The sequence below is a fragment of the Sciurus vulgaris genome, assembly GCF_902686455.1.
Source record: "Sciurus vulgaris genome assembly, chromosome: 1".
Lineage (NCBI taxonomy): Eukaryota > Metazoa > Chordata > Mammalia > Rodentia > Sciuridae > Sciurus > Sciurus vulgaris.
The window spans coordinates 172,739,845-172,763,924 of record NC_136461.1 but is presented as its reverse complement, the minus strand read 5'-3'; the positions used below and the strand labels follow the sequence as shown (position 1 = coordinate 172,763,924).

The window sequence follows — 24,080 nt, the reverse complement described above, 5'->3', positions numbered from 1 at the left end:
TTTATTTATTTATTTATTGTACCAGTGATTGAGCCCAGGAACACTTAACCACAGGAACTGTGTTAACAAAGCCTTAGATCCAAGGTGGGAGTGTGAAAGAATGTTCTAAGCAAAGGAGAGGCATGTAGTCATTAATCCTTAGCTCTTAATTTTTGAACCACTTTACCCTAACTCATTGTGGAAAGAGCTTGTTGAAGATGAGGAACTAAAGAAAGCCTGATAATAGTCTTAATGGCAAGAGTAGCACAAGCTGAAACTGCAAGCTTCAGCAGGGGTAGGTTCATACAAGGCCACATTAGGATTTCATATGCAAGAAAGAACCAGTTTAGGGTCTTAGAGACATGACATGGCCCAATACAAATTTCTAAATAGTGCTTCTGCCTGCTGTATGGTGAATTGCAGGGAAGCAAGAAATGAGGAAGGAAACTAGTTAGTAGGCTATTGAAACAGCCTACATGGGCTGAGGGCCTTAGCCAAGGAGGTGGCAGCATAGATGAAGAGAAACACATACATTGGAGTTACACTGGTAGGTAGTATGATAAAGCATGATAACATTTGAATATGATTAAGTTATTGGCAGTAACAATGAGATGGATGGAGGAGGAGCCATTTAGTGAAATAGAAAATGTTCAAAGACAGATGGGTCAGAAGAGATGGGCTTATTGAATATTGCAGTGCCCTGGAGGCCTCTAGACAGAACTGCTAAGTTCTGGAACTGAGAAGACAGGTGTACATTTGAGATACCAAATTGAGAGTTGTTATCAGAGAGATAGTATTTAAAGCTAAGGGCATACATGAGACTACCTAGAAAATGGAGTATATAGTAAAAAACTCAGAAAGCCTTGATTAGTTCTGTCACTTAGAAGCTGAGAAGCAGCAGCCAGTAAAAGAGGCAAAGAAGTGATCGTATAGTAAGGACAAAATTATGAGAGTCCAGAAGGTTTTGAGAAGAAGGGTGTGAACAGAATACAAAGTGCAGCTTGTAGAGACAAGGTAGAAACTAAAAAGAATTTGTTTGACTTTGGTGACTTAACAAGATCAGTTTGGAAAGCATGAGACAGACAGAAGCCAGTGTGGTATGAGTTGAAGAATGATTTTCAATTTTAAAAGTGGAGACTGTTTTCTCCATACTGAGAAATTTGACTTTGAAAAGGAGAAAAAGATGGAATTGCAACAACTGAAGGGGTAGGTAGGTAAAAGTCATGGCAGGATTAGTTTTCTTGACTTGTTTGAGATGGGAGAAATAATTTTTTGTTAGGTTCTAAGAAGACCGCTCTAGAGTAAGTCACCTGTCATGTGGGGAGGCTCCGTTAAAACTGGTGCAGTAGATGGGGCAGCAGGAATATTTGTAAATGGTATTACTTTGTGTTCAGAAAGATTCAAGGGCTTTGTGTTGTGATGAGAATTGCAAGATGTTTTCTTTGAAACAAAGTAGTAACTTATTTTCATAGTACTTCTGAAGTGTTCTTCATCAATCATACAAAGGTTTTTATGCCACCCAACAATCTCTTAGGGGTTATAAAAGAATAACACATTTTTGAAAGCCCTTTACAAAATTAAAAATTTATAAAAATGCAGAATGCTTGGTATAATCATTGCTCTTTCTCTGGTAATTTGTGTACCATTTTGTCCAATCAGTGTGGATTTTGTGATCTATACTTGTTCTGTTTTCTGATTTTTATTTCCTCTATATGGGTTTTTGCAATTCAGCAGTAGTAATTACTGTTGAAATATTTATTGCAGATAAAGCACAAATAAAGTGACCCCACATTTTCTAGCATAAGTAAAATTTTCTTTTGGCCTGTTGTGAAAAGCTTCATTTTTATTCTGTAGAACAGAGTGTAAAGACTATAAATTCATTCTAGATTCAGTCATTGGGCTATCTTAGATTCTGGGGGAATTTTGTTGCTTAAGGAAGTTAATAATTTTAAGCCTCATTAATTTTACCTGTAAAGTAAGAATGCCTATTTACAAAATACAATTCACAAAATTATTATGAAGGATTTCATGTAAACATTCTACGTGAATTGTTAAGTACCATAAAATATATTATGATGTTTAAAATACTCTATCTCAGGCTTTTGCGATCAGTTATAAACTCCCCACCCACTCAGTAAGGTTTATGTGAATAAGCATTCTAGGAAATGAACACTCAGCTGGCATGCTCTTTTAGTTTCGTTTTTAAGCATCATTGACCTAATCTCTGCCAATCTGAATCTAATTTAACATCTTTAAGAAAATCTTTTTTTCTGGAAAAGATTATTATGGCCAAACTATGTATCTCTAATTATTTTGTTCAGTCTTTAAAAATGCTAGCTTTATCCTGGCACAGTGGCACACGCCTGTAATCCCAGGGACTTGGGAGGCTGAGGCAGGAGGATCTTGAGTTCAAAGCCAGCCTCAGCAAAATCGAGGCACTAAGCAACTTAGTGAAACCCTGTCTCCAAATAAAATACAAAATAGGACTGGGGATGTGGCTCAGTGGTTGATGTCCTGGCACCCCCTGCCCCCCAAAAAAAGATAGCTCTGAAATTAAGTTACCTTGGATTTAAGTCCTAGTCACACCTTTTAATAACTAAATATCTTGGGGAAACTTAAGCTTCATGGTGCATCTGAAAGTTTAAACTCTGAAAACTGGTGATATTAATAATACTGTGTCACAGGATTATTGCCTTTTATATGAGATAACAGCATAGTTATTGCTAGTGGTAAGTACTCATGCATGTTAGCTATTATGTGCATGATATTTATAATAATATGAATCTATATATAAAAGAATATTTCATGTAGTTGTAAGTGCCTGAAAAGAATTAGTTTTAAATTGCTAAATATTGACCAGATATTTTTCATTTAAGTAGCTTCACCCATGGGATTTTAAACACATTCAGAGTACATTTTCTCTCTTGGAAGCATTATAATAGCTTACTTTTTTGGGTGCCAAATTTACACAGAAGTAGTTTCACACCTACCCATAGCCCAGCAGTGCTATTGATGATTCCTTCTTTAGAAAAGATTTTAAATATATTGTGCTAAAAAAAAAGAAAAAAAAAAAAAAAAAAAGAGTAGAGGGGCTGGGGAGATAGCTCAGTCGGTAGAGTGCTTGCCTTGTAAGCACAAGGCCCTGGGTTCGATCCCCAGCACACCCCCCCCCCCAAAAAAAAAAAAAAAAAAAAAAAAAGAGGAGTGGGAAGCAGGTCTCTTAAAGTGTAGATAATCTGAGGGCCAGATCTGACCACCAGAGGGTGCTGGATAGCCAGCGACCTGGGCCTCTCTTAGAGGCTGAAATCTTGCCCTCTTGAGAGGGGCTTTTTGCAGATGCCTCTGTTCATATCCATGGAGTGCAGTGGCCTCTGTTTTCTGAGTTCCAAATATCATTGATCTGAAGATGGCCCATCTTCTTGACTCTTCGGAACCAATGATGCAGGTGGAAGCCTCCCATCCTCCACAAACCTTTAAATTCCCTGAGTCAAACAGTTTAACTTCATCCACACCCTTTTCAGAACAGCCCTGCTTATTCAAAGTTTGCTTTGGTTACAGTTCAGTTGATTTAGTATTGTTTAATTTTATTCCATTCTACTAGTTGCCCTTTTGCCACTACTACTCAGGCATTCTGTAAGTTACTTCATTAACGAAATTTAAAAGATTTTACAGAATAGTTAAGTTACTCAATACTTGGTCACTCAGCAAGATTAAAAACTCATTATCTTTTAAGAGTCAATAAACAGTGTCTTTTTTGTTTGGTTGGTTTTGTTTTAATATTTAGAGCAAAGATTTGCCAAGGGAAAAGACCAGTGAAAAACAATTTCTGGCGATTGAAAATTAGAAGGTAGCTAACAACCTGAAAGCTGCCTCAACATTTAAGAGTTCTTTCTCTTTTCTTTTGGCAAAATGACCCAGCACCGCTGGCAGTTGTGACTAACAATGAACTATGAGAGTGAGGGTGGTCTGCTGAACAAACCTTGTAGTTAGGTACAGGTGAGATGAGGCAGTAAACATACCTATGAGAAATAGATATTCCCAAGAAAAAAGCAACAGGCCAAAAAAAGTTAGGGCAGGCCAGCCCTGCCTGTTTCCCATGGCTGAGGGTGATAAGAAGATACCTATGGTTTGGGGTGGCAAGACTGAGTGGGCTTCACAGGGTTACAAGATCATGCACTCTGGTTAAAAGAACTCCAGCAGGGAAAGATTTGGTCATATGGACATTTCTAGCTGAAAGTAGACTAGAAGAGCTAAGGTAAATAGGGGCATCAAGAAATGTGCTTTTATATGAACCAATTTGCAGTATTTGAGTGTGCATGCAGTGTTTTTCCAAATTAATTTCTCTCTTTCTGGTATTGCACCTCTACTCTGAATCTAATAAGGCAAAGAAAATTTCACTCAACACTATTCTTGTTTAAGCATGCTTTAGAGAATGCCAGTATCTGTTGATACCAGGTACTAGGTACTCATCACTAGGGCTGATGAAGCATTTGTTTGGGATTGAGAGTTACATGACATTGTCTGTGACTATAAAACAATATCCGAATAACTATCCAGTAGATATACTAGTCTTTGAATAACAGTATATGTCAGTCACTTGCTAACAATATCTTATGGAAAGTTCCTCAGGAATACATTGAATTTAATATTCACATAGCTCTTTTATTATTTTTTCCACAGGAAGTAAACTAACAGTATGTCTTTCATTTGGTTAGTAATTAAAGATGCATTTTTCCTTTTATCCTTATTAAAATGGACTTTTTAAAGACTGAGCTGAAATTTCATCCTGAAAAATAAAATGTAAAGATTTATGAGTAAAACTACTTCATATTAATGTATATTATTCAAACCAGAGCTCAAATTCTGATCCCCAAGTTTCCACTCAAGACCATAATCTCCTGACTTTCCAGTACATAGATGCAAGGTGAGATCAGTTACTCATTGTAAAGTCCCCCAGCCACTGTCTCTGCCTCCACTTCCATGTCTCCATTACTAGTGAGGCCACTCAGAAAGTAGATGTCTGGCTCAAGGGAAGAGGAAACCAAAGCTTTGCTTCCTCTGTGAGGGGCAGCATCTGGGTCCCACCTAGCCCTGACAACTTCTGGGATACTTTGGGAAGGCGCTCATTTTATAAGGTAATATTAGAGGTAAAATTTTAGTGTCACATCCTCTACTAAATTAGTTGATACCAAAAAATAATCTTAGAAAACTTAATTTGATACAATTCTCAGACACTCCTCTCTACAAGGCTTTACTTAGTGGGCCATTCATTTACTGTAGTCATCTAAGTGTGAAAATTTTAGCTTGTAATAAATGTTTACTGTAAGCTATTATGTTTGCAAATGACACTGGCATATTACTTTCTTGTCATTATTTTCAGTCTAAGATGATGACATAACCCACAAACGCTATTGTATGCTCCACACACCAGAATGATGAGAGTTTGAAGCATTACTTTTGTGGTTTTTTGGTGCATGTTAATTACACAGAATAGTGGTTTCATTGTGGCCTAGTTATATATGCCTATAACATAGTTTGATCTGTTTCCCTCCACAGTACCTCCTTTGCCCTCCTTCCCCCCTCCTCCAATCCCCTACCTCTCCCCTAATGGTCTCCCCTTTATTTTCATGGGTTCCCCTCCCAGCACCCCCCCCCTTTTTTTTCCTTTTTCTTTTCTTTTTGTCCCTCTAGCTTCCTTATGTGAGAAAAATCATATCATTCTTTTCTTTCTGAGTTGGGCTTATTTCATTTAACATGATAGTCTCCAGTTCCATCCATTTTCCTGCAAATGACATGATTTTTTATTGTACTGGTTCTTTTTAATTATATGTGACAGTAGAATCCATTTTGATGTAATTATACAAGCACTGAATATGTCTTATTCTAATTCTGACCCCAGTACCTCTCCTTCCCCTTCCCTTTCCCCACCTCCTGTTCCCTTCCCTCTATTGATCTTTCTGCCATTTACCCAGTTATTTCTTAAAATTAATTTCTATGGATGTACACAGTGGTGAGATTCACTGTGGTATATTCATACATGTACATAGGAAAATTATGTCAGATTCATTCCAGTCTTTCGTTTTCCTATCTTCCCTCTCCTCCCTTCATTCCCCTTTGTCTAATCCACTGAACTTCTGTAGCACACACACCCCCTATTGTGGGTTAGCCTTCCAGTATTGAAAAAAACATTTGACCTTTAGTTTTTTGAGATTGGCTAATTTCACTTATTAGCATGATAGTCTCGTTTCATCCATGTAGGGGCAAATGCCATGAAGTTGTTCTTTCTGGCTGAGTAATATTCCATTGTGTATGTATACCACATTTTCTTTATCCTTTCATTTGTTGAAGGGCACCTAGGTTGGCTCCATAACTTAACTATTATGAATTGAGCTGCTATGAACATTGTTATGGCTGTGTCATAGAAGTGTGCTGATTTTAACTCCTTTGGATATATACTGAGGAGTGGGATAACTAGGTCAAACAATTCCTAGTTTTTTGAGTAATCTCCTAACTGCTTTCCAGAATAGTTTCACCAGTTTGCAGTCCCACCAATGTATGAGTGTAACTTTTCCCCCATATCCTCACCAACACTTATTGTTACTTGTATTCTTGATAATTGCCATTCTGAATGGAGAGAGATGAAATCTCAGTGTAGTTTTAATTTGCATTTCTCTAATGCTAGAGATGTTGACCATTTTTTCATAAATTTGTTCTTCTTAATTTTGTTTTCATAATTTTGTTCTTTATGGCTGAGTAAAACTCCATTCTACATACATACTGTGTTTTCTTTATCCATTCATCTGTTGGCAAGCACATAGGTTGGTTTCAGAACTTGGTTATCATGAATTGTGCTGATGTAAACATGGGTGGGTATGCATCTATCTCTAAAGTATGAAGCATTTACTTTTGAAAATTGGCATCTCACTCATAGGACACATTTAAGTTAATAATTAGCTAGTTTTATGTCCTTGAGTATCATTTTCTCCCTTATTTGTAGCATTTATGGACTTATTTTTTAAACAAATATTAATGAAAGGACAAGGGCAGAGGCTGTCAGCTTATGTTTGATTCAGTTAGTGGTTTGCATAAGTGATTATTATTAGAGTAGGCTTGGATTTTATGTTTAAACATTTTCACAGGAATCTTCCTAGCCTTCTTTTTTTCCCCTTCTATCCTTTTGAATACCTGACTCTTTCCATGGAGTTTTAATTGAATTTGTACATTTGTCTTAGTAGCTGGGAAAATTAAAATACCATTTCAACCACAAACCATACCACTTTAAGTTTGAAAATGCTAAAATGTTTCCTTGTTGGTAAATTTTATTTTCTAAAGTAAGAATGAAGAACTTTGATCAAATTTATTTTGCTTTTTAAGTTTTTCTAAAACCACATTTGCTGTATTTGGAGTTCATATTTTATAGATAGTTATCAAACCATGATTCTTATTCTAGAGTATTTTAAAAGAAATACTGATTTAAATGGTTCAAAACTAAAGAATTAAGGGATCCTATTTATTTCCCAATTGCTTCACTGCTAAAAGTATTATTTTGTAATAATTATAAAATATCCTAATAATTATATTGTATTAGCCATTACAATCTGAATTTCATGATTTATGGCTTTTAGCTCATCTTTATTTTAAAACTTGTATAGATTTAAAAAGTGAAATTTTACATCTTTGTGAATGAAAATGATGAGTCCTTTATCAAAATAAGTGTATCACCAGACATGCAGAATAAACATGTAATGGAGCATGAGACCATCCTGGAGTAAAATTAATGAGATATTTGAAAAATACTCTAATTTTCCCAGATACTCTTTTTGCTTTGCTTCAATTACAAATTCACCTACTTTATCTCCCTCCCCACACATGCATGTATCACATATGCACTTGTTAAAGTAATTAGATATGTACACTTCATTGTTGAAAAGAACTGTTACTGCAGAATTGACACTAGAGTCTACAGTAGGAATCCCATGTTCTAAAGAAAGTCACCAACAATTAAGGCCAGACACACCTCCCTCTGGGGATTATTCACTTATTCTGTAACTATTTGTTAAGCACCTTCTATGTTCCAGGCAGTGTTGTAGGCACTGGGGATACAGCTGTTTACAAGACAAAATCCTTATCCTAATGGAATTGACAATCTAGTGGAAGGGGAGACAGGAGCTCTGTTTACCTAGACTAAAGTCAAGTGAAGGGACTTCCAAAGAACCATTCACACAGAATGGTGGTTCTGTTAGAAAAAGAGACTGGCATGTGGTACCCCAGCCAGCTGCCTACTGAGCTAGTTAAGTCTGCAGATCCACTGAAACAGCTTAGTGAGCAAGTTTTCAGTTATTCTAGGAGGAAGCGTGGTTTATTAACATAGACACTCATGCCTGCTTCTCTCTAAGAGTTTTGCAGGTAAGAGACTTTTGTAGGTAGAGCTAAGTCCTGCGGAATAACAGGACCATGTTGTACTATGCCAGGAAAGAATAGTCAAGGAGACTTCTCACCTTCTGTGGGTCCCAGTGGTCCCTGGAGAGTGTGAAGCAGAATTTCCATGATCTCTGTCCTCTAGAAGAGGAGGTCAGGAGTGTTAATGCTGCACAGATAGTTCCCAGGCCAGAGGAAATAATACCCAACCTAGAAGAGGACTAGGCTGCCCCTTTACACCAGGATAATACTGACCACATCGGAAAATACACAGGCTCTTTCTGTGCACACACCATAAATAATCACCCACAGCACAGCAGGCCCAGGGAACCCTCGCTCACTGACAGTCATCATTTACCTAAGAAGATCCCTGTCTCTTTTCTGGTTCCCAACAACGGAGGTGCTAGACCTTGGAAAGGAATGGGGAAAAGGTTCTTCATATAACCCATGCTGACAGGAAGGGGCAAGATTCATGTTCAATATGAGATTAAAGTTAATAATTGCTCTGGACTTTGAATAACTAGAAGTGACCAGAAATCTGTGAGATCTGTCCCAATTTTCTTAAAGGATATGTCAGGGAAATTTGGCATAATAGCTCTGAAAAAGTGTGCCTGGAGAAAAATTAAGTTGTTTTAAATTTATATAATAGCTCCAGAGATTCAACTAACAATCACCTACTTACAGATCTGTTTTAAGCCATTTTGTTTTAATGTTTGTGATCTTATGTTTATCATATTGTTAATTTTTAAGAATTGAAGTACATAAAGACAATTTGTGAAGCACTTATTTGTGGCTTCATCAGTGTTTTAAACTATTCAAAGTGTTACTGAGATAAGACATCAAACAAAGGTAATAAAACTTTTTCATCTGCCCTTAGTATATCCAGAAAAATTTCATTGCTGGTCGGTTTTGAATTAGTCAGATTTTGTTATCTTGGGCCTATAACTTTAAAGCTACTTACAATATATTTTAAGAGCAGAACAGCATGTGGATCATGTTTTACCTGATATTCTTTTTGTGTGTGTGTGTGTGGTGCTGGGGATTGAACCCAGAGCCTTGTGCATGCGAGGCAGACACTCTACCAACTGAGCTATATCCCCAGTCCTACCTAATATTCTTAGCAGACAAAACTACTTTATAGAAACTGAAAAACATAAAAGGAAATGTTATCCAACTGCTATTGAGGAGTGCAACTAAAATACCATCATTCATCGTTTAAATGGGTGACCAAGATTTCTCTAAGACAAGGTAACTGTTGTAATACTCATCAGTTTATAGCTCATCTACTAGATCCAAGCTGAATACAGCACCAGATCAAGCATGGGGGCAGTCAGAAAGTCTTGCCTGTATCTGGAAAAAAAAAAAAAAAAAAAATGCCTTATTGGTTTTGTCAGAGCATATTGATAAAATTATGGAACTGATCCCAAAGGGCTACATAGAAATGTTTATTTTGCTAAACAGCCAGTTCAACAGAAAAAGGATTAATAAATGTATACACTTTTTCATAAGACCAATTATGACTAAAATACATTAATCTTAGTAAAATATTTCACTAGGCACAACCTGGGAAGAAAGATGGGATTTTAAAAAAAAATATTGTTTCACTATTTTCAGTCTATAAACTACTTGTTAAAAAATGCTGGATATGATAAAGAAGTGCTTTTGTAATTCTTGGAGACCCAAGAAATAGCTCTTATGTTAGTGGGTTTGATGTTGCCTTTGTGTCCTGCATAAGCATCTCTAGCTATGTGATCTAATATGGGTCACCTGAGTGCCCACACTGTAAAATGAGATTGGTAACATCTACTCCTAAAGGTGATTGTTAGGATTAAACAATTTTGTGTACAGGACCTACGATAGTATCCAGCATGTTGCAAATGATCAGTAATTGACACTGTCCCCTTCTTTTCATTGATATCCACAAGAAACCATTTTCTGCCTTTTCTTTGGGAATGAAAATCTAAATGTCTTAAATTTCTTCTAGATGCTCTGAGGTTAAAAAGCCAAAACAACACTTTGTAGCAGTTTATAGTTACAGTCCCAGAGTATTTATAGTCAGTCAGTCACCAGAAGACATATAGGTTACTTAGCCCCAAACAGGGTAAATAATGTCTGTTTGAAGAAGAGTCTACTAGTAGATTTGATGATAATACAGATATTTGAGATCATGTTTTAAGGGATTTACAGTTAATTACTTTTCTTCTAAAATATATTATGTGCCTGAAATTATCACTCAGTTATTTTTTAAAATGCATGTCTTAAATGTTTATGTAGATTTTTTCTTTAAACAGGCTTCATAATTATTTGAATTAATCTGAAAATTTATCATATTCTGCTCAGTGCCAGAAAATAAACCAGAAAAATGATCTCTGTTTTTCAATCTTATTGGTAAAAGCATCTTACCTGGTATATATAGAAGCCAGTCATAGGACCTGACTGAGTTTTGCTAGTTCTTCAGTGTGTTTCCTGCTCTTATTTAGTAAAATGAGTGTGGCAGCCTCCATGAACAATGTTTTCTAAAACCAAATCAGATTCTGTTCAACACAGTAAAAATTTCAGCTAAAATGGAACATTAAGGGAAAAAGGAATATGTTGCTCCAGGCCACAAACATCTCAAAATAGTCTAAGGCATGCACTGGTAAGTCTTACAAAATGCTATAGGCAATTCAACATTAAAATCGCCATAGAAGATTATTGTTGTTAGCCATTCTGTTGATAGTTCATATTGTTAGAATTGCTAGCAGATGGGAAAATAGATGAGTCAGGATACAGTATTAGCAATCCATATTTTTTTAATCACAGGCTACTAATAAGGTCTGTAGCATCTGTGAGATTTATTTAAATAGTTGCTAGGAAGAGTTTGTTTTCTCAGTAAACATAGCAAACCTTGTACAGGAGTTTCTTGATTGACTCTTTAACTGTATGTACATGTGTTTGACTTAAATTAACATATAGGAGCATTTACTTCATTGTGATGTTGTCTCATTTATTTTGACATACAGATTATTCAAGCAATTTATAGATCCATTAAGTCTTGAAATGTTATCACATTTGTACATTTAAAAACTTTATAATCCTTTTTGCTACTTTTTGAGATTAAGACTTAAAGAATCTCTAATGTAATTAGGACTGTTTTGACAAAAACAGAAAATAATATAAAAACCTAAGGGTCTTCCTGTAGACCAAAAAAAAAAAAAAAAAATTATCTTAGAAAGTAATTCCATCTTATCACTTGACTATGGTGTTTTAAGTTTTTATAAGTAGATTAGATGTGTAAACTTAAAAGGAAGTTTTAATTTTACTGACTGCTCCTCCTGATCATTTATAAGCAGCCTTTCACTACTCAGAGTTCAGAAATAATTCTGATATTATCAGTGATTTGATTTAATCTTGCTGATTAAATCTTAATCTTTACTTCTCATATCACTTAGTTATTTGTACCACTATTTTATGTAAGAAATAAAAAATGAGTTATTAGTTTGCATCTTTTACTTGGGTGGGTTGCCTGCCTGGCTTCCTGGCTTCCTTCCTTCCTTCCTTCCTTCCTTCCTTCCTTCCTTCCTTCCTTCCTTCCTTCCTTCCTTCCCTTCCTTCCCTTCCTTCCCTTCCTTCCCTTCCTTCCCTTCCTTCCCATGATAATCCAAATTAACAAAATGAATTTCTTATACCAAACTCTACCAATTTTCAAAGAGAATGTTTATTTTTTTTGATGGACCTTTATTTTATTCATTTATTTATATGTGGTGCTGAGAATCAAACCAGTGCCTCACACATGCTAGGCAAGCGCTCCACCACTGAGCCACAACTCCAGTACCAGAATGTTTATGTCTATAAAAAAGTTTTGACTTTTTCAACTTGAGAACAAGCATCTGTTTATTCATCTATCTAATTATTATTGTTAAGAGGTTTGGGGCTTTCCTTTAAAGTTTTTAATTTGTTTAAAAAAAAAAAAAAAAAGAGCTGGGAGATCCTAGTTTACCAGCTGATATGAAGCTTAAAGAATTCTACCTTTAGGGCTGGGGAGATAGCTCAGTTGGTAGAGTGCTTACCTTGCAAGCACAAGGCCCTGGGTTCGATCCCCAGCACCACAAAAAAAAAAAAAAAAAAAAAGAATTCTACCTTTTGCTTTTTATTCCATTGCAGAAGATGGCTCTAACCATGTTGCACACAAATTTTCAATTCAGTGTGGCCTTCTTATCTGAATACTTACAAAATATTTTCATTTTCAGCTCAGGTTGAAGACTGTGAGAATTTATCAGCACTGCACCCCATTATGGTGATTTCACGTTTTCAACTCTTGACAGTGCTAATGAGATTAAGAATATCACACTTAGTTACTGTGGATTTCCATTTGAATAACTTGTGCTATTTGGAAACATGACCAAGTTTCCAGTGAAATGTCATGTTAAACAATTAGTTAATTTGAACTTACAGAATGAAAAGGTATGTTTGTCCTCTAATGAGAAAGTAGTTAACATGTCTCTACTTTCTTCTGCCTTCTTTCTTCTCTTTCCTATTTTAAAACCATTTAAGAAAATCTGTTAAGTTTTCATCAAAGAAGAACAAAACATTTTAGCTTATTGAGGTTGAAACCTAATGGGTCAGAAATAATTAGAAGCTATTGTGAATCTTCTCCTTCCCAAATGATACAAATCAAACTGGATTATGGGTCTTGTTTGTTTCTGAACCTGAGCTGGCTGCATCCCTTTACAATACTTTTGCTGTCTCATCAATTTGGTTTCTTTTCTTTTTTGGGGGGAGGAGGAGGTGGATTACTGGGGATTGAACCCAGGGGCACTTTACTGCTGAGCTACATCCCCAGTTCTTTTTATTTTGAGTCAGGGTCTCACTGAGTTGTCAAGGCTGGCTTCGAACTTGGAATCCTCCTGCCTCAGCTCCCAAGTCACTGGGATTACAGGTGTGCACCACCATGCCCAGCATGGTTCTACCAATGGCCCAGTCTATACACACACACACACACACACAGAGAGAGAGAGAGAGAGAGAGAGAGAGAGAGAGAGAGAGAGAGAAGAAATAGGATTTGAAAAGGCAAATTTGAGATTTTTCACCCCAAACTTATGTACAAAATGTAGTAATTGAGTGCCAGTAGTCAATATGGTATTATGGTATAATGGGAAAGGGAGACATTGGTGCAGAGGCCAGCCATTAACCAAGTGTATAACCTTGAGCAAACTAGCTTTTGTTTCCTCACTTAAAATAAGGAAGTTAAAGTACATTATTGCCAAAATTCCATTTTTCATTGAGATATATGAAAATTTAACATAATAACCTGTCTTTATCCTTCTGTGAAATAGATGACTTAGTCATAAAAATGACTTTTAACAATGCCATACCAAAATTTTTTTTCAGGCCCATACAGTTTATCCAATCTCTGTTTAAACGTTTTTATGGAAATTGATTTTAATTCTCATTAATACTTCTTGTCCCCTGATATTTATTATCTCAGATTTCCAGGAAAAGCAAAATTGTGAATAGATTAAAAAAAAAAAAAAAAAAAACCTCAGGTAATGAACCAATATTGTTCTGAAATATCACTTCTTCAGTCAGTATTTGTTGTTTTTATATATTTTTCTTTAATTATTTTTTATTTTTACAGACTGCATTTTGATTCATTGTACACAAATGGGGTACATCTTTTTGTTTCTGTGGTCGTGCACGATGTAGATTCATACCATTCATGTAATCATACATGTACATAGGGAAATGATGTCTGTTTCATTCCACCATTTTTCATATTCTTCCTCCCTCTCATTTCAGTATTTTGTTTTTGAAAAAGCTGTACTTTCCACTGCCTTTGCATTCAGAGTCTTCCTCTCACTGCACATCAGTTTGTTCATTAATCAAGCTTGTGACTGTAATGTCTGTAAAGATTGTCAGACTACAGTATTCTCTCACAGTGTGAACACTTGTATATTTAAGAACCAATTTGTTGTATAAGTTCTATGTCATCATTAAATTCAAAATTAAATTATATTAAACAGAATAAGCTTAAAACATATGAAAGCCATTTCCAGATGAGTTACTCATTTTTTACATTTGTTCACAGTGTACAAAACCCACAATGTATGTATAGTTTAAAATTCTTTTATTTACTGACTTGGCTTACCAGATTCTAAATTCCAACAAATATAGATCAAAGACATGTTACTTCAATTCTAGTTCACATATGAATTTATTTTTGAATTAATATACTGGTATAAAGCTATGATAATAAGCTCCATTGTGTTTTATATATCATTGAAAGATGGCTCATATGTAACATTTCTTTTCCTATATTGAGAAAAGTAAATTCAAGTTGATTTACCATAAACTATGTTAATTCATAAACATAGCAATTCTAAAGTGATTATCTTCCTTTTCATAAAGATTTTCAGGAACCTGATTGTGATTAAGGAAACTGTGGTCATAATAATATTAACACTAATTCAGGAAGCTCATCTTTTCCTTCTAATTCTATTCTTATTTGCTGAAAAAAGTTTCAATTTGGATTAGCATTTTAAAATGGTGATAGTGGATATTATGCTGTTGCAGGACCATTCTTATCATTATGAGTATCCATAAAATTTTATCTGATCTGTGAATCTCTTTACTACTAAGGCATTGAGCAATTCTGTTTTCCAAGACACTAAAAAAGCCAGTTCTGCCATGTTTCCCTCCCCGAACATTTTCATGCCTGTGGGAGACTTAATAGCTACAGAAATCAAGTGCCAAATATATATTAGTAGAGTTTAACCAGAAATAAAACCCAGCCACAGATTTATATCTATTAATGATACCCAGTATATTAAAAAGTAAAAAATTCTGTTAATCTAATTTTTTCTTTGTTTTTTCTATATCTGACATCTGTATTAGTCATATTTCTGTCACTGTGACAAAATCCTTGAGAAAATCAACTTCAAGGAGGAAAGATTTGTTTTGATTCACAATTTCAGAAATTTCAGTCCATGGTCTTCTGGCCTAGTTGCTGTGGACCTATGATGAGGCAAAGCATCATGGCAGAGAGGGTAGATTGAAGCAGAGCTACTCACCTCATGGCATCTGGGAAGCATAGAGAAGGAAGAAAGACCGGGGACAAGATATAGTCCCCAAGGGCATGCCTCCAAGGACCCACTCGCTCCAAGTAGTTTCTGCCTGCTACAGTTTCTACCGCCTCTCAGTATTTAATTCAGCTATGAATGTCTTAACTCATAAATACATTGATGAAGTCGGAGCCCTCATGATCCAATCACTTCCCCAAATCCCCACCTCCAAACATCACTACATTGGAGAATAAGCCTTCAACATATGAACCTTTGGGGACTTTCTAGGTCCAAACCATAACATCATAATCTAGAGTTATTTAGAAACCTACCAATATTATGTTCTATTAAAATGAGAAGAGCCTTTGAGTGCAAATGCCAAGGTTTAGGGATCGTTTTCTACTGGACACTATAGATAGATTGTGACCTCAGGGAGAAAACTTCCTTTCCCTGGATAGTCTCTTCAACCAGGACTTCAGTGGTAGCCTAAATGCTAATGATACCCTCAGACTATATTTTTATTTTTTTGATTTTTTTTGTTCTAATTAGTTGTACATCAGGCTATATTTTTAGCTTGAATCTTTTCTTGGCTTCTTATACCCCAAAATTAAAATCCCATATAAGATGTCTCCAATTTGATACATTGCTCATATCTCAAACTTAGTAGGACTAAAGTCAGTTTTATTAACCACCTGCCTTACGAGAGTATCAATCTCTACCTCATTACCCATTCCAGATTTAGATCTGGAATGTATCTCAAAAGCTCATGTGTTGGCTTGATCTCCATTGATAGTACTATTGGGAGGTGATGGAAGCTTTAGGAGATGAGACATAGTTGGAGACAGGAGGTTCAAAGGAGTAATGCCTTTGAAGCATTTATTCTCTCTTTCCTCTCTCCTTTTCCCCTCTGCCCTTCTCCACCCACTCTCTCCCTCCCTCCCTCTGCCCCTGCCCAACAGTGTTCTGCCTAACCACAAGCCCCACCAGATGAGACCAAGCAGCTGTGAACTAAAACCTTTGAAATTGTGAGCCAAAAAATATCTTTCCACCTTTTAGGTTGTTTTTCTTAGATATTTTGCCACATCAACAAAAAGCTGACTAACATAGGAAATTGGTATTGAGAAGTAAAGTTGTTGCTCTGACTGTACCTGACCTTGTGGTTCAGAAGCCTTTGGAACTGATTTGTTAAAGAAGTTTGAAAGGGTTTGTAAATGCAGTCTAGAGAAGCCTCGAGTGTTGTAAGTGGAGCTTAATGGGTGATTCTGATGTGAACTTGAAAGACCAGAATGCTGATAGGAACTCAAATAGTGAAGATTGTGCTCATGAGATCAATGAGGGAAATGAGGACTCTGTTTGGAATTGGAGTAGAGGTGATTCATGTTATATACTACCAAAGATTTTGTCTATACTTTGTCCATGCCCTGGAACTTTGAGTAAGACTGTGATTAAAGGTGATGGACTAGTTTATGTGTTAAAGGAAATTTCAAGGCTGCTTTCAGATTTGCAGTAAGAATAAGGAGCAAAAAGCAGTTTGAAAAGAAGTCTGTGTAAAGTTGGGGCCATGGAAGGTGTGGTTGCTGAAGAGATTAACACAATTAAGAAGAAGCCAAGTACTTTGCACTGGGAAAATAGAAAAGATGCCTTGAGGGCATCTCAGGAATTGACTAGACCCCCCCACCCCACCCCCAACTTCACAGGGTCAAGGACATAAAGGTGTAAGCTTGTTCAAAAGACTTTATTTGTGGGTTGGGGAAAGGTTGCTGCTTATACAAGTTTGCCTAGCGACTTGGTCCCCTGGAATTCAGTCCTCCATATTCAGATGTCCAGGCACTCAGAGTCCACTTGCATTTGTGATCCAAGAAGACTCTGCTACTGCTCAAATCAGTAGCAGACCTTGACCTTGTCTGCATGATGCTGGTTTTATAGGCATGAAGAATTCAAGAATTATAGGGTCACCAAACTTGAAGCCAAAATCACCCTGTAACCTTCCTTTCTCCAAACCCTTCATAATCATCCAGTAAGCAAAGAAAGCCCTACCCATTCTACTTTCACATTCTCATATCCCTCTTTCCTTTCCAGTCTTCACTTCCATTTTCCCTGTTGAAACATTTTCTCACTAGACTGTTGCAGTAATCTGCTGATGGGCTTTCCTGCCTCCATTTTTCCCATGGTAATCCACTTTCCATATCTGCTATTGGAAATATTTTTCTGAAGCTCATATTTGATCATGTCACATCTAGCATTTTTTTCTTATCACATGAAGTTTGTAGCAGTACACTTAAGATCCTTACTGATCTGACTTTTCCCACTCTTTCCTGCTTCATCTTCTATTCCTCTTCCCACATAGATCTTCTTGAATCTCAGCTACCTGTTAGACATACCCTAAGATGCCACACATTCATATGCTTTGTATGTATCTGCTCATCTGTTTTGCTTTTTCCCCACAACCATCCTTTTTCTGATTTTCTGCTCTTTAGCAAGTTATCTGTGCATGTACCTGTCTTACCAGCCACATTTCAAGCTCATTATGAGAAGACTGTTTTATTCATTTCTGTGTCTACAGTGCTTGATCTGTAGGAAATATCAATAAATATATTGAGTCCTCTCAAGTTCCCTGCCAGCCCTTTTTAGTCAACCAAATATGTACCTTACACAGAATCAGATTTCCTGTAACCTCAACCTTACACAGCCAAAAATCTGAAATCAGATTTTTAAAAATATGCAAGCACTAGAAATAGATATAACAAGCTTCAGCATTAGAGACATGCACTATCATTTTCACAGAGCCTTGGACTTTTATTCACAACCTATTCTTATTTAGTTTAATGCTTTGTAAGATTGTTTATTTGCTTTTCTAGTTCCCAGTAGGTGAACAGGCTCAGTGTAGAAATATAAAAGTGTATGTCCCATGATGGGCAGGAAAATGGGCTGACAGATTTCCCTCAAATGAAGAAGATAAAACCTCCCCCCCAAAAAAGGAGAATACTAATTTTGGCACAGATTAGTAATATGAATGAATAATGATGAATCATCATCGAGGAAAGGTTGTTTTAGTTCCTATGTCTTCTGCTTTAGAAGGCAGTATATTCTGTAAAATACTTCATAAAGAAATATTCTGTTCAAAATGATTGACACGAAGTTTTATCATGTAAATAACTACAGTTTAGGTAGTTTATTAATTTACCTTATATGGAACATCTAATTCTTTAATGCTGTCAGATAAGCTCTTCAGTATCACAGAGTTTTTTTTCACAAATTTTACATATTGAAAATATAGAAGTCTGTTGAAGGAAGGGAATTTTTCTTCTGTGCAGTTTCTTTCCTGAATTCAGTTCATTACCATAATATAATATAATATTTATAAACTACTGGCACTTTGCCCCCAGTATAAGTAATTCAAGATATTCACAGGTGTATCTTAGTGCAAAAAAAATTAAAATAACAATAATCGTTTCCTTTGCATGATGTTATTTCTTCTAGTTTTAGAGTAACCCATTCATTTTTTATTATTCCTTCCTGTTTATTCACCTTCATGTCATCATGTTTAACAGTATAATTGGATAGTTTCTAGAAGTGTGTATAATCTCTACATGACTTTAAAACTAAATGCTAAATTGTGGTGTTTATGAGTGATATAGAAATTCAGAGATGGGAAAGATTAATGTGGACTAAAATAGAAATGATGTCTTGAAGAACACTGAAGTGAAACTGGATTTGTGGTAGACACAGCTGGGCATGTCTTTCGTTCTCAGGGAAATGTGACCAGGTGTCCATTGGCCCTTAAACTCAATATCACCTGTTGAGAAAGTTTCAAGGTTCCTTATTGGCTCATTTATCCCTACAGTAATTTGAGCAGAACTGAACATAAAACAGATGTATGACTAATACTTGGATTAAAAATTAATAAAGATATAATGCTACAAATTATATATTTATATGTATATTATAACATTAAAAGCTAGGTTATTTTGTGACACAAATAAAGAATAACAGGACTTAATTTGCACATACCAGAGCTTCTACCCCAAAGTGAGTGGTATTCACCTTCCCATTCTATTATGGGAACCTGTTCACTCTTTCCCGTAACACTGCCATTCCTCAAAATATCTTTGGAACTCCTCCTCTGAATTTCCTTCAGAGGCTGACTCATTCTTTTCAGTATCCTCAGAATATTTTTCAACTGAGAGTAGATTTGAATTTAGGAAGCAAAAGTCACTTAGGGTCAGGTATGGTGAGTAAAGCAGAAAATCAGCTGAGAAGTGCTATTTTTGGTAACTATAAGTAATGAGAGTGTTTTCTAGTTTGACTCATAAAATAACCAAAGATAGTTATCATCATAAAACAGAAGATAAATTGGAAGTTTGATCATTTTAAAGCCTAGTCTGATTGCTCTTATATAATTTTTTTGCCCCAGAATTAGTTGTTGTTCCCCAGAATCCTGACCTGCTTTGTCTCTGAATCCCATGAAACCTGTCCGTTCTCTCTTCCCACATTCCCACTACAGAGTCATCTTCTGAGCCTCTTGTTCTCTGGTATCCAAAGTCCTTTGACTTAACATGGGAGAGCCTCCTTCTCAGGGCCCTATGCACTGCTCTGAAGTACCCTCCCTTTCAAGGACTAGTCCAGTCCCTACTCCTGGAAGGGAATCTTTTCACTCCCTGAGTTGCACTGAATTTATAGTGAGGCTCCTCTCTTTTTGAGTGAAGGTCTATTCAAAAAACAATGGATGGCCGGGTGAGGTGGCACACACCTATAATCCCAGCGACTCCAGAGGCTGAGGCAGGAGGATCTTGAGTTCAAAGCCCGTCTCAGCAACTTTGCCCTAAGCAACTCAGCAAGACCTTGTCTCTAATAAAATAAAAAAATGGGGAGGAGGGCTGGGGATGTAGCTCACTGGTTGATTGTCCCTGAGTTGAATCTTCAGTAACAAAAAAAAAAAAAAAAAAAGGATGCCATCCCAGGAAAAAACACACATGTTGAAGAATTTTGCCCATGAGAAGCTCGTTCATGAACTTCTCACTATCATTTCCATGTACAAGTGGAGCTTTATTGTATGGGGTCTTGCATCAGTCCTTCGATCTTTACCCTTCCAGCTAACCTCCAAGTTTCTTATGAGTAAGAAAATAGCACTTTTTTGCTTTCCTTACTGTATTTGCCAAATTGCTGAGTATGTAATGATAGCATTCTGAAAGTTATTGGGGTTTAACAGGGTTTTGTTTTTTTTTTTTTTTTAACTACCTGTCTGCTACCATTGCTGTCACATTTGGTTTTTCTAAGAGACAGTTTTAATGTTTTTTTTTTGTTTGTTTGTTTATAAGATAAAAGCTCAGCGTGTTAGGTTACATATTATAGGGCATCCTTTAAGCCCCAGATGATAGTCCCTAAAATGTGTTTCTCAGGAGATAATCCATATCTTCCTGTTTTGACATATAAATAAATACAATAAAGCTCAGATGCCATAGATCCTGTTATATAGCAGAGCAGATTTTATCCCCTTTACACATGACACGAGGACTCTCTCCTGCTGTTACACAGGAAACCAGTAAAGGATATGCTGCTATCATCTCCTGAAACCAACATAATCAAACTGTAATGTATACAGTGAAAATTTCACAGGCATTTCATTTTCTGATTGGCCAAACCCACATCAGAACTTACACAGTTTATATCAGGTTTGGGATATTTTGACTCATGAATTTAAAATCTTATTTTATCAAAATACTTAGGGTAAAACTCTTCTGGATAAAGTAATTTTCTGTTTAACTGTGTGCTTAAAATTTAAGCAATTAGTAAAATGGAGGATAAACCTGTTAATTTAATATTCATTTGATCCTGACCCATTCTTAAGTGATCTCTGTTAAGTGTTTGTGATTATTATAACACTAGATGGCCAGCAAAGATACGAGATTATAGTGACTATCCCAGGAACATATCCTGAACATCTGCTTGTTGAGAGTGATGGATTTGTCTTTGTACTTTTTTTAAACAGATACTTTTCATTAGCTTATTTTTCCTTATTTTCCCTTTCCTAAAAGCAGAAGTTTTGATTGTTTTGTTGCAAATTTCTTAAGATCTTGCAAAGTGTGGCTTCTGGGTTTTTCAGGGAAGGAATTCCTGTTTTAATATTTAAACCACACTTCAAAGGCCATGTAAAGAATCTGCTGAGGGTCTGGGGTTGTGGCTCAGTGGTAGAGCACTTGCCTAGTATGTGTGAGGCACTGGGTTTGATTCTCAGCACCACATAGAAATAAATGAATAAAATAAAAGGTCTACCAACAATTAAAAAAAAAGAATCTGCTGAGTTATTTATGCTAAAACTCATTAGACTTCAATGTATCATGAATAATTTTACTATATTAATACCATTGTGTTTCTTTTTTAATATCTAGTTAAAAAATCTAAGTTTAGAAGAACTGCAGATGCGGTTAAAAGCACTGGACCCCATGATGGAACGAGAAATAGAAGAACTTCGTCAAAGATACACTGCAAAAAGACAGCCTATTCTGGATGCAATGGATGCAAAGAAAAGAAGGCAGCAAAACTTTTGAGTCTAATTTCTCTGTTTTGTAGCCACTCTAGAGACCAAGAAACCACTAAGAATTAAAAGAATATTATGATTTTTTTAATCCCTAAGATTTATGCTCTGCAACTAGGCAAAGATCAAAACTAATGATGACACATACTTAGGTAAATTCCCAAATGACACAATTTACAATTGTATCCACTGTGTTTTGTTTTTTTAAACTATAAAAACAATAGAAATGTGTTCCTTTCTTTGTCCGTCAGCTGAATACCAGCAATAAAACTTTTATAAAATGAAGGCTATATGTAGAGACCTTGAAGATCCAAAGCTATTGTTTAATTGTATAGCACTGAAGGGCTTTATGTTACAATATTCTTTATTCCTGTCTAGAAGCCTATTTATTGTATCTCCTTAGATAGACTTATTTATTTATGCTGTTTCACTTAATTTTGTTTTTAAAAACAAGACAGGATAGCTTTGTGAAAGTTAACAGGTGATAATGTTCAACCAAGTTATATTTTAAGCAGGGAGCTATGCTATGAGGTACATATCTTGATTTCCAGGATAGTTTTCCAATAGAAGCAAAGCAGTAATAGCAGTAGTACCCAAATGGGCTAGGTCTTTTTATATTGAAACAATACATTTTGACTTTTCAAATTTTTAATTTTTTAATTTTTGATATTTGGTACAAGTAGAAATATATATATTGTCAAACAGACCAATAATGTGTAAAACCAAAGGAATGAAACTTGCACAAAAAGAAAATATGCTAAATATTTTAAAAGAAATGAAACCTTAAGATGAATGTAATTTGTTAATACTGTTTCATGTTTCATGTGTAGGTCTGATAGCTAAACTTAATCAAACTATATTAAGCTCATCAAACTTATTTCTGTGAAACTGGGCTCTATGTAGGCCAGGACTTTTTGTTGATTTCATTTATTTCCTGGAATTGGTAAACATCATGTGCCTGATGATAACAAAATAGCAAAAACATTTGTACTAAACTGTGCAAGCCTTGGGGACTGGAAAAAAAAAAAAAGGTTAAAAACATTAAAAAGAAACTCATTTCTAAGCTGAATGAACATTTGTATTTGTATAATTGAACTGGGACCAGTTGTTTCCTAAGCTACATATGGCCATCTTGACAGTGTTTGTTCTTTTCTGTCTTTAATTATTATGTGTAAGTCATAAAGACAAATAAATTTTACTGTGCCACCCAGCACATTTCATCTCTGAATCTTTTTTAAAATTCACAACCTAGACTGTCTTTTCCAAGCAGGGAAGATATAGTAGGCAGGAAGGGCTAGATTATGCAGGGATAGCAAACCTAAAATTTCAGTGGCTTAACTTGACAAGGCTAGTCACTTGAGCTCCAGGCCCATCCCATATTGGCAGGGCACCCTGCTTCTCTCATCCACACCCACGGACATGCTGATACGACATTTGTGGTTACCATAATTGGAAGAGGGCCCTGGCAAGTCACGCTCACTCTAGCCAGCAGTGACATGTGTCAAGTAAGCCACAACTCAGTATTCAGTCACATGGTCACTCCTAACTATATAGCCCAAACAGACCAATGATGTTTAAAAACAAAGAAATGAATGAAACGCTTGGACCAAAAAAAGCAAGTTTAGTGCAGCCTTACCATGTGGCTGGAATTTGTCAGTGTCTACCACAGAAGGTATGTCATCTCTGGAAAGCTTCCATTCCTTTTTAAAATGGCATTTGTACACAAGATTGTGTCTTGGAATCAAATTTGTCTCTGTTCTTTTAAGTCCTTAAAAATAGTAAAGTATATAATTGCATATAAAATGTAAGATTGTGAAAATAGTGATAAGTATTGAGAAGTTTATAAAGGTTATTAAAAATAAGACATGACTAACAGCTTATTTTGCATATGCTGGAGCTTTATATATTAAGATGTTTTTAACTTAGTCCTTCAGCTGATCTTTATTGCAATCTATTTGGGACAGCCAGATGAGTTGATCAACTCACTCTACCCAATTTAACTTTTTTTTTATTTCCCCACCAACCTAACACCTGACCTAATATGACAGAATCAAATGGCTGATTTGCTATCATCCAAGTCAAACCACCTACATTAATGAAGATGAGTT

At 35.8% G+C, this 24,080-nt stretch overlaps 1 protein-coding gene across 3 annotated transcripts in view; it reads left to right on the top strand.

Moving 5' to 3' along the window:
• STK3 (serine/threonine kinase 3) overlaps nt 1-23,185 on the top strand; it is a 302,874-nt gene extending 279,689 nt beyond the window's left edge. For all 3 annotated transcript variants that reach the window (XM_079126263.1, XM_079126262.1, XM_079126264.1), the window contains one exon: nt 21,827-23,185. In XM_079126263.1, coding sequence (XP_078982389.1) covers nt 21,827-21,985 — 159 coding nt within the window. In that variant the 3' untranslated portion in view covers nt 21,986-23,185. The remainder of the gene's footprint in view (nt 1-21,826) is intronic.
• Nucleotides 23,186-24,080: the final 895 nt, after the last annotated feature.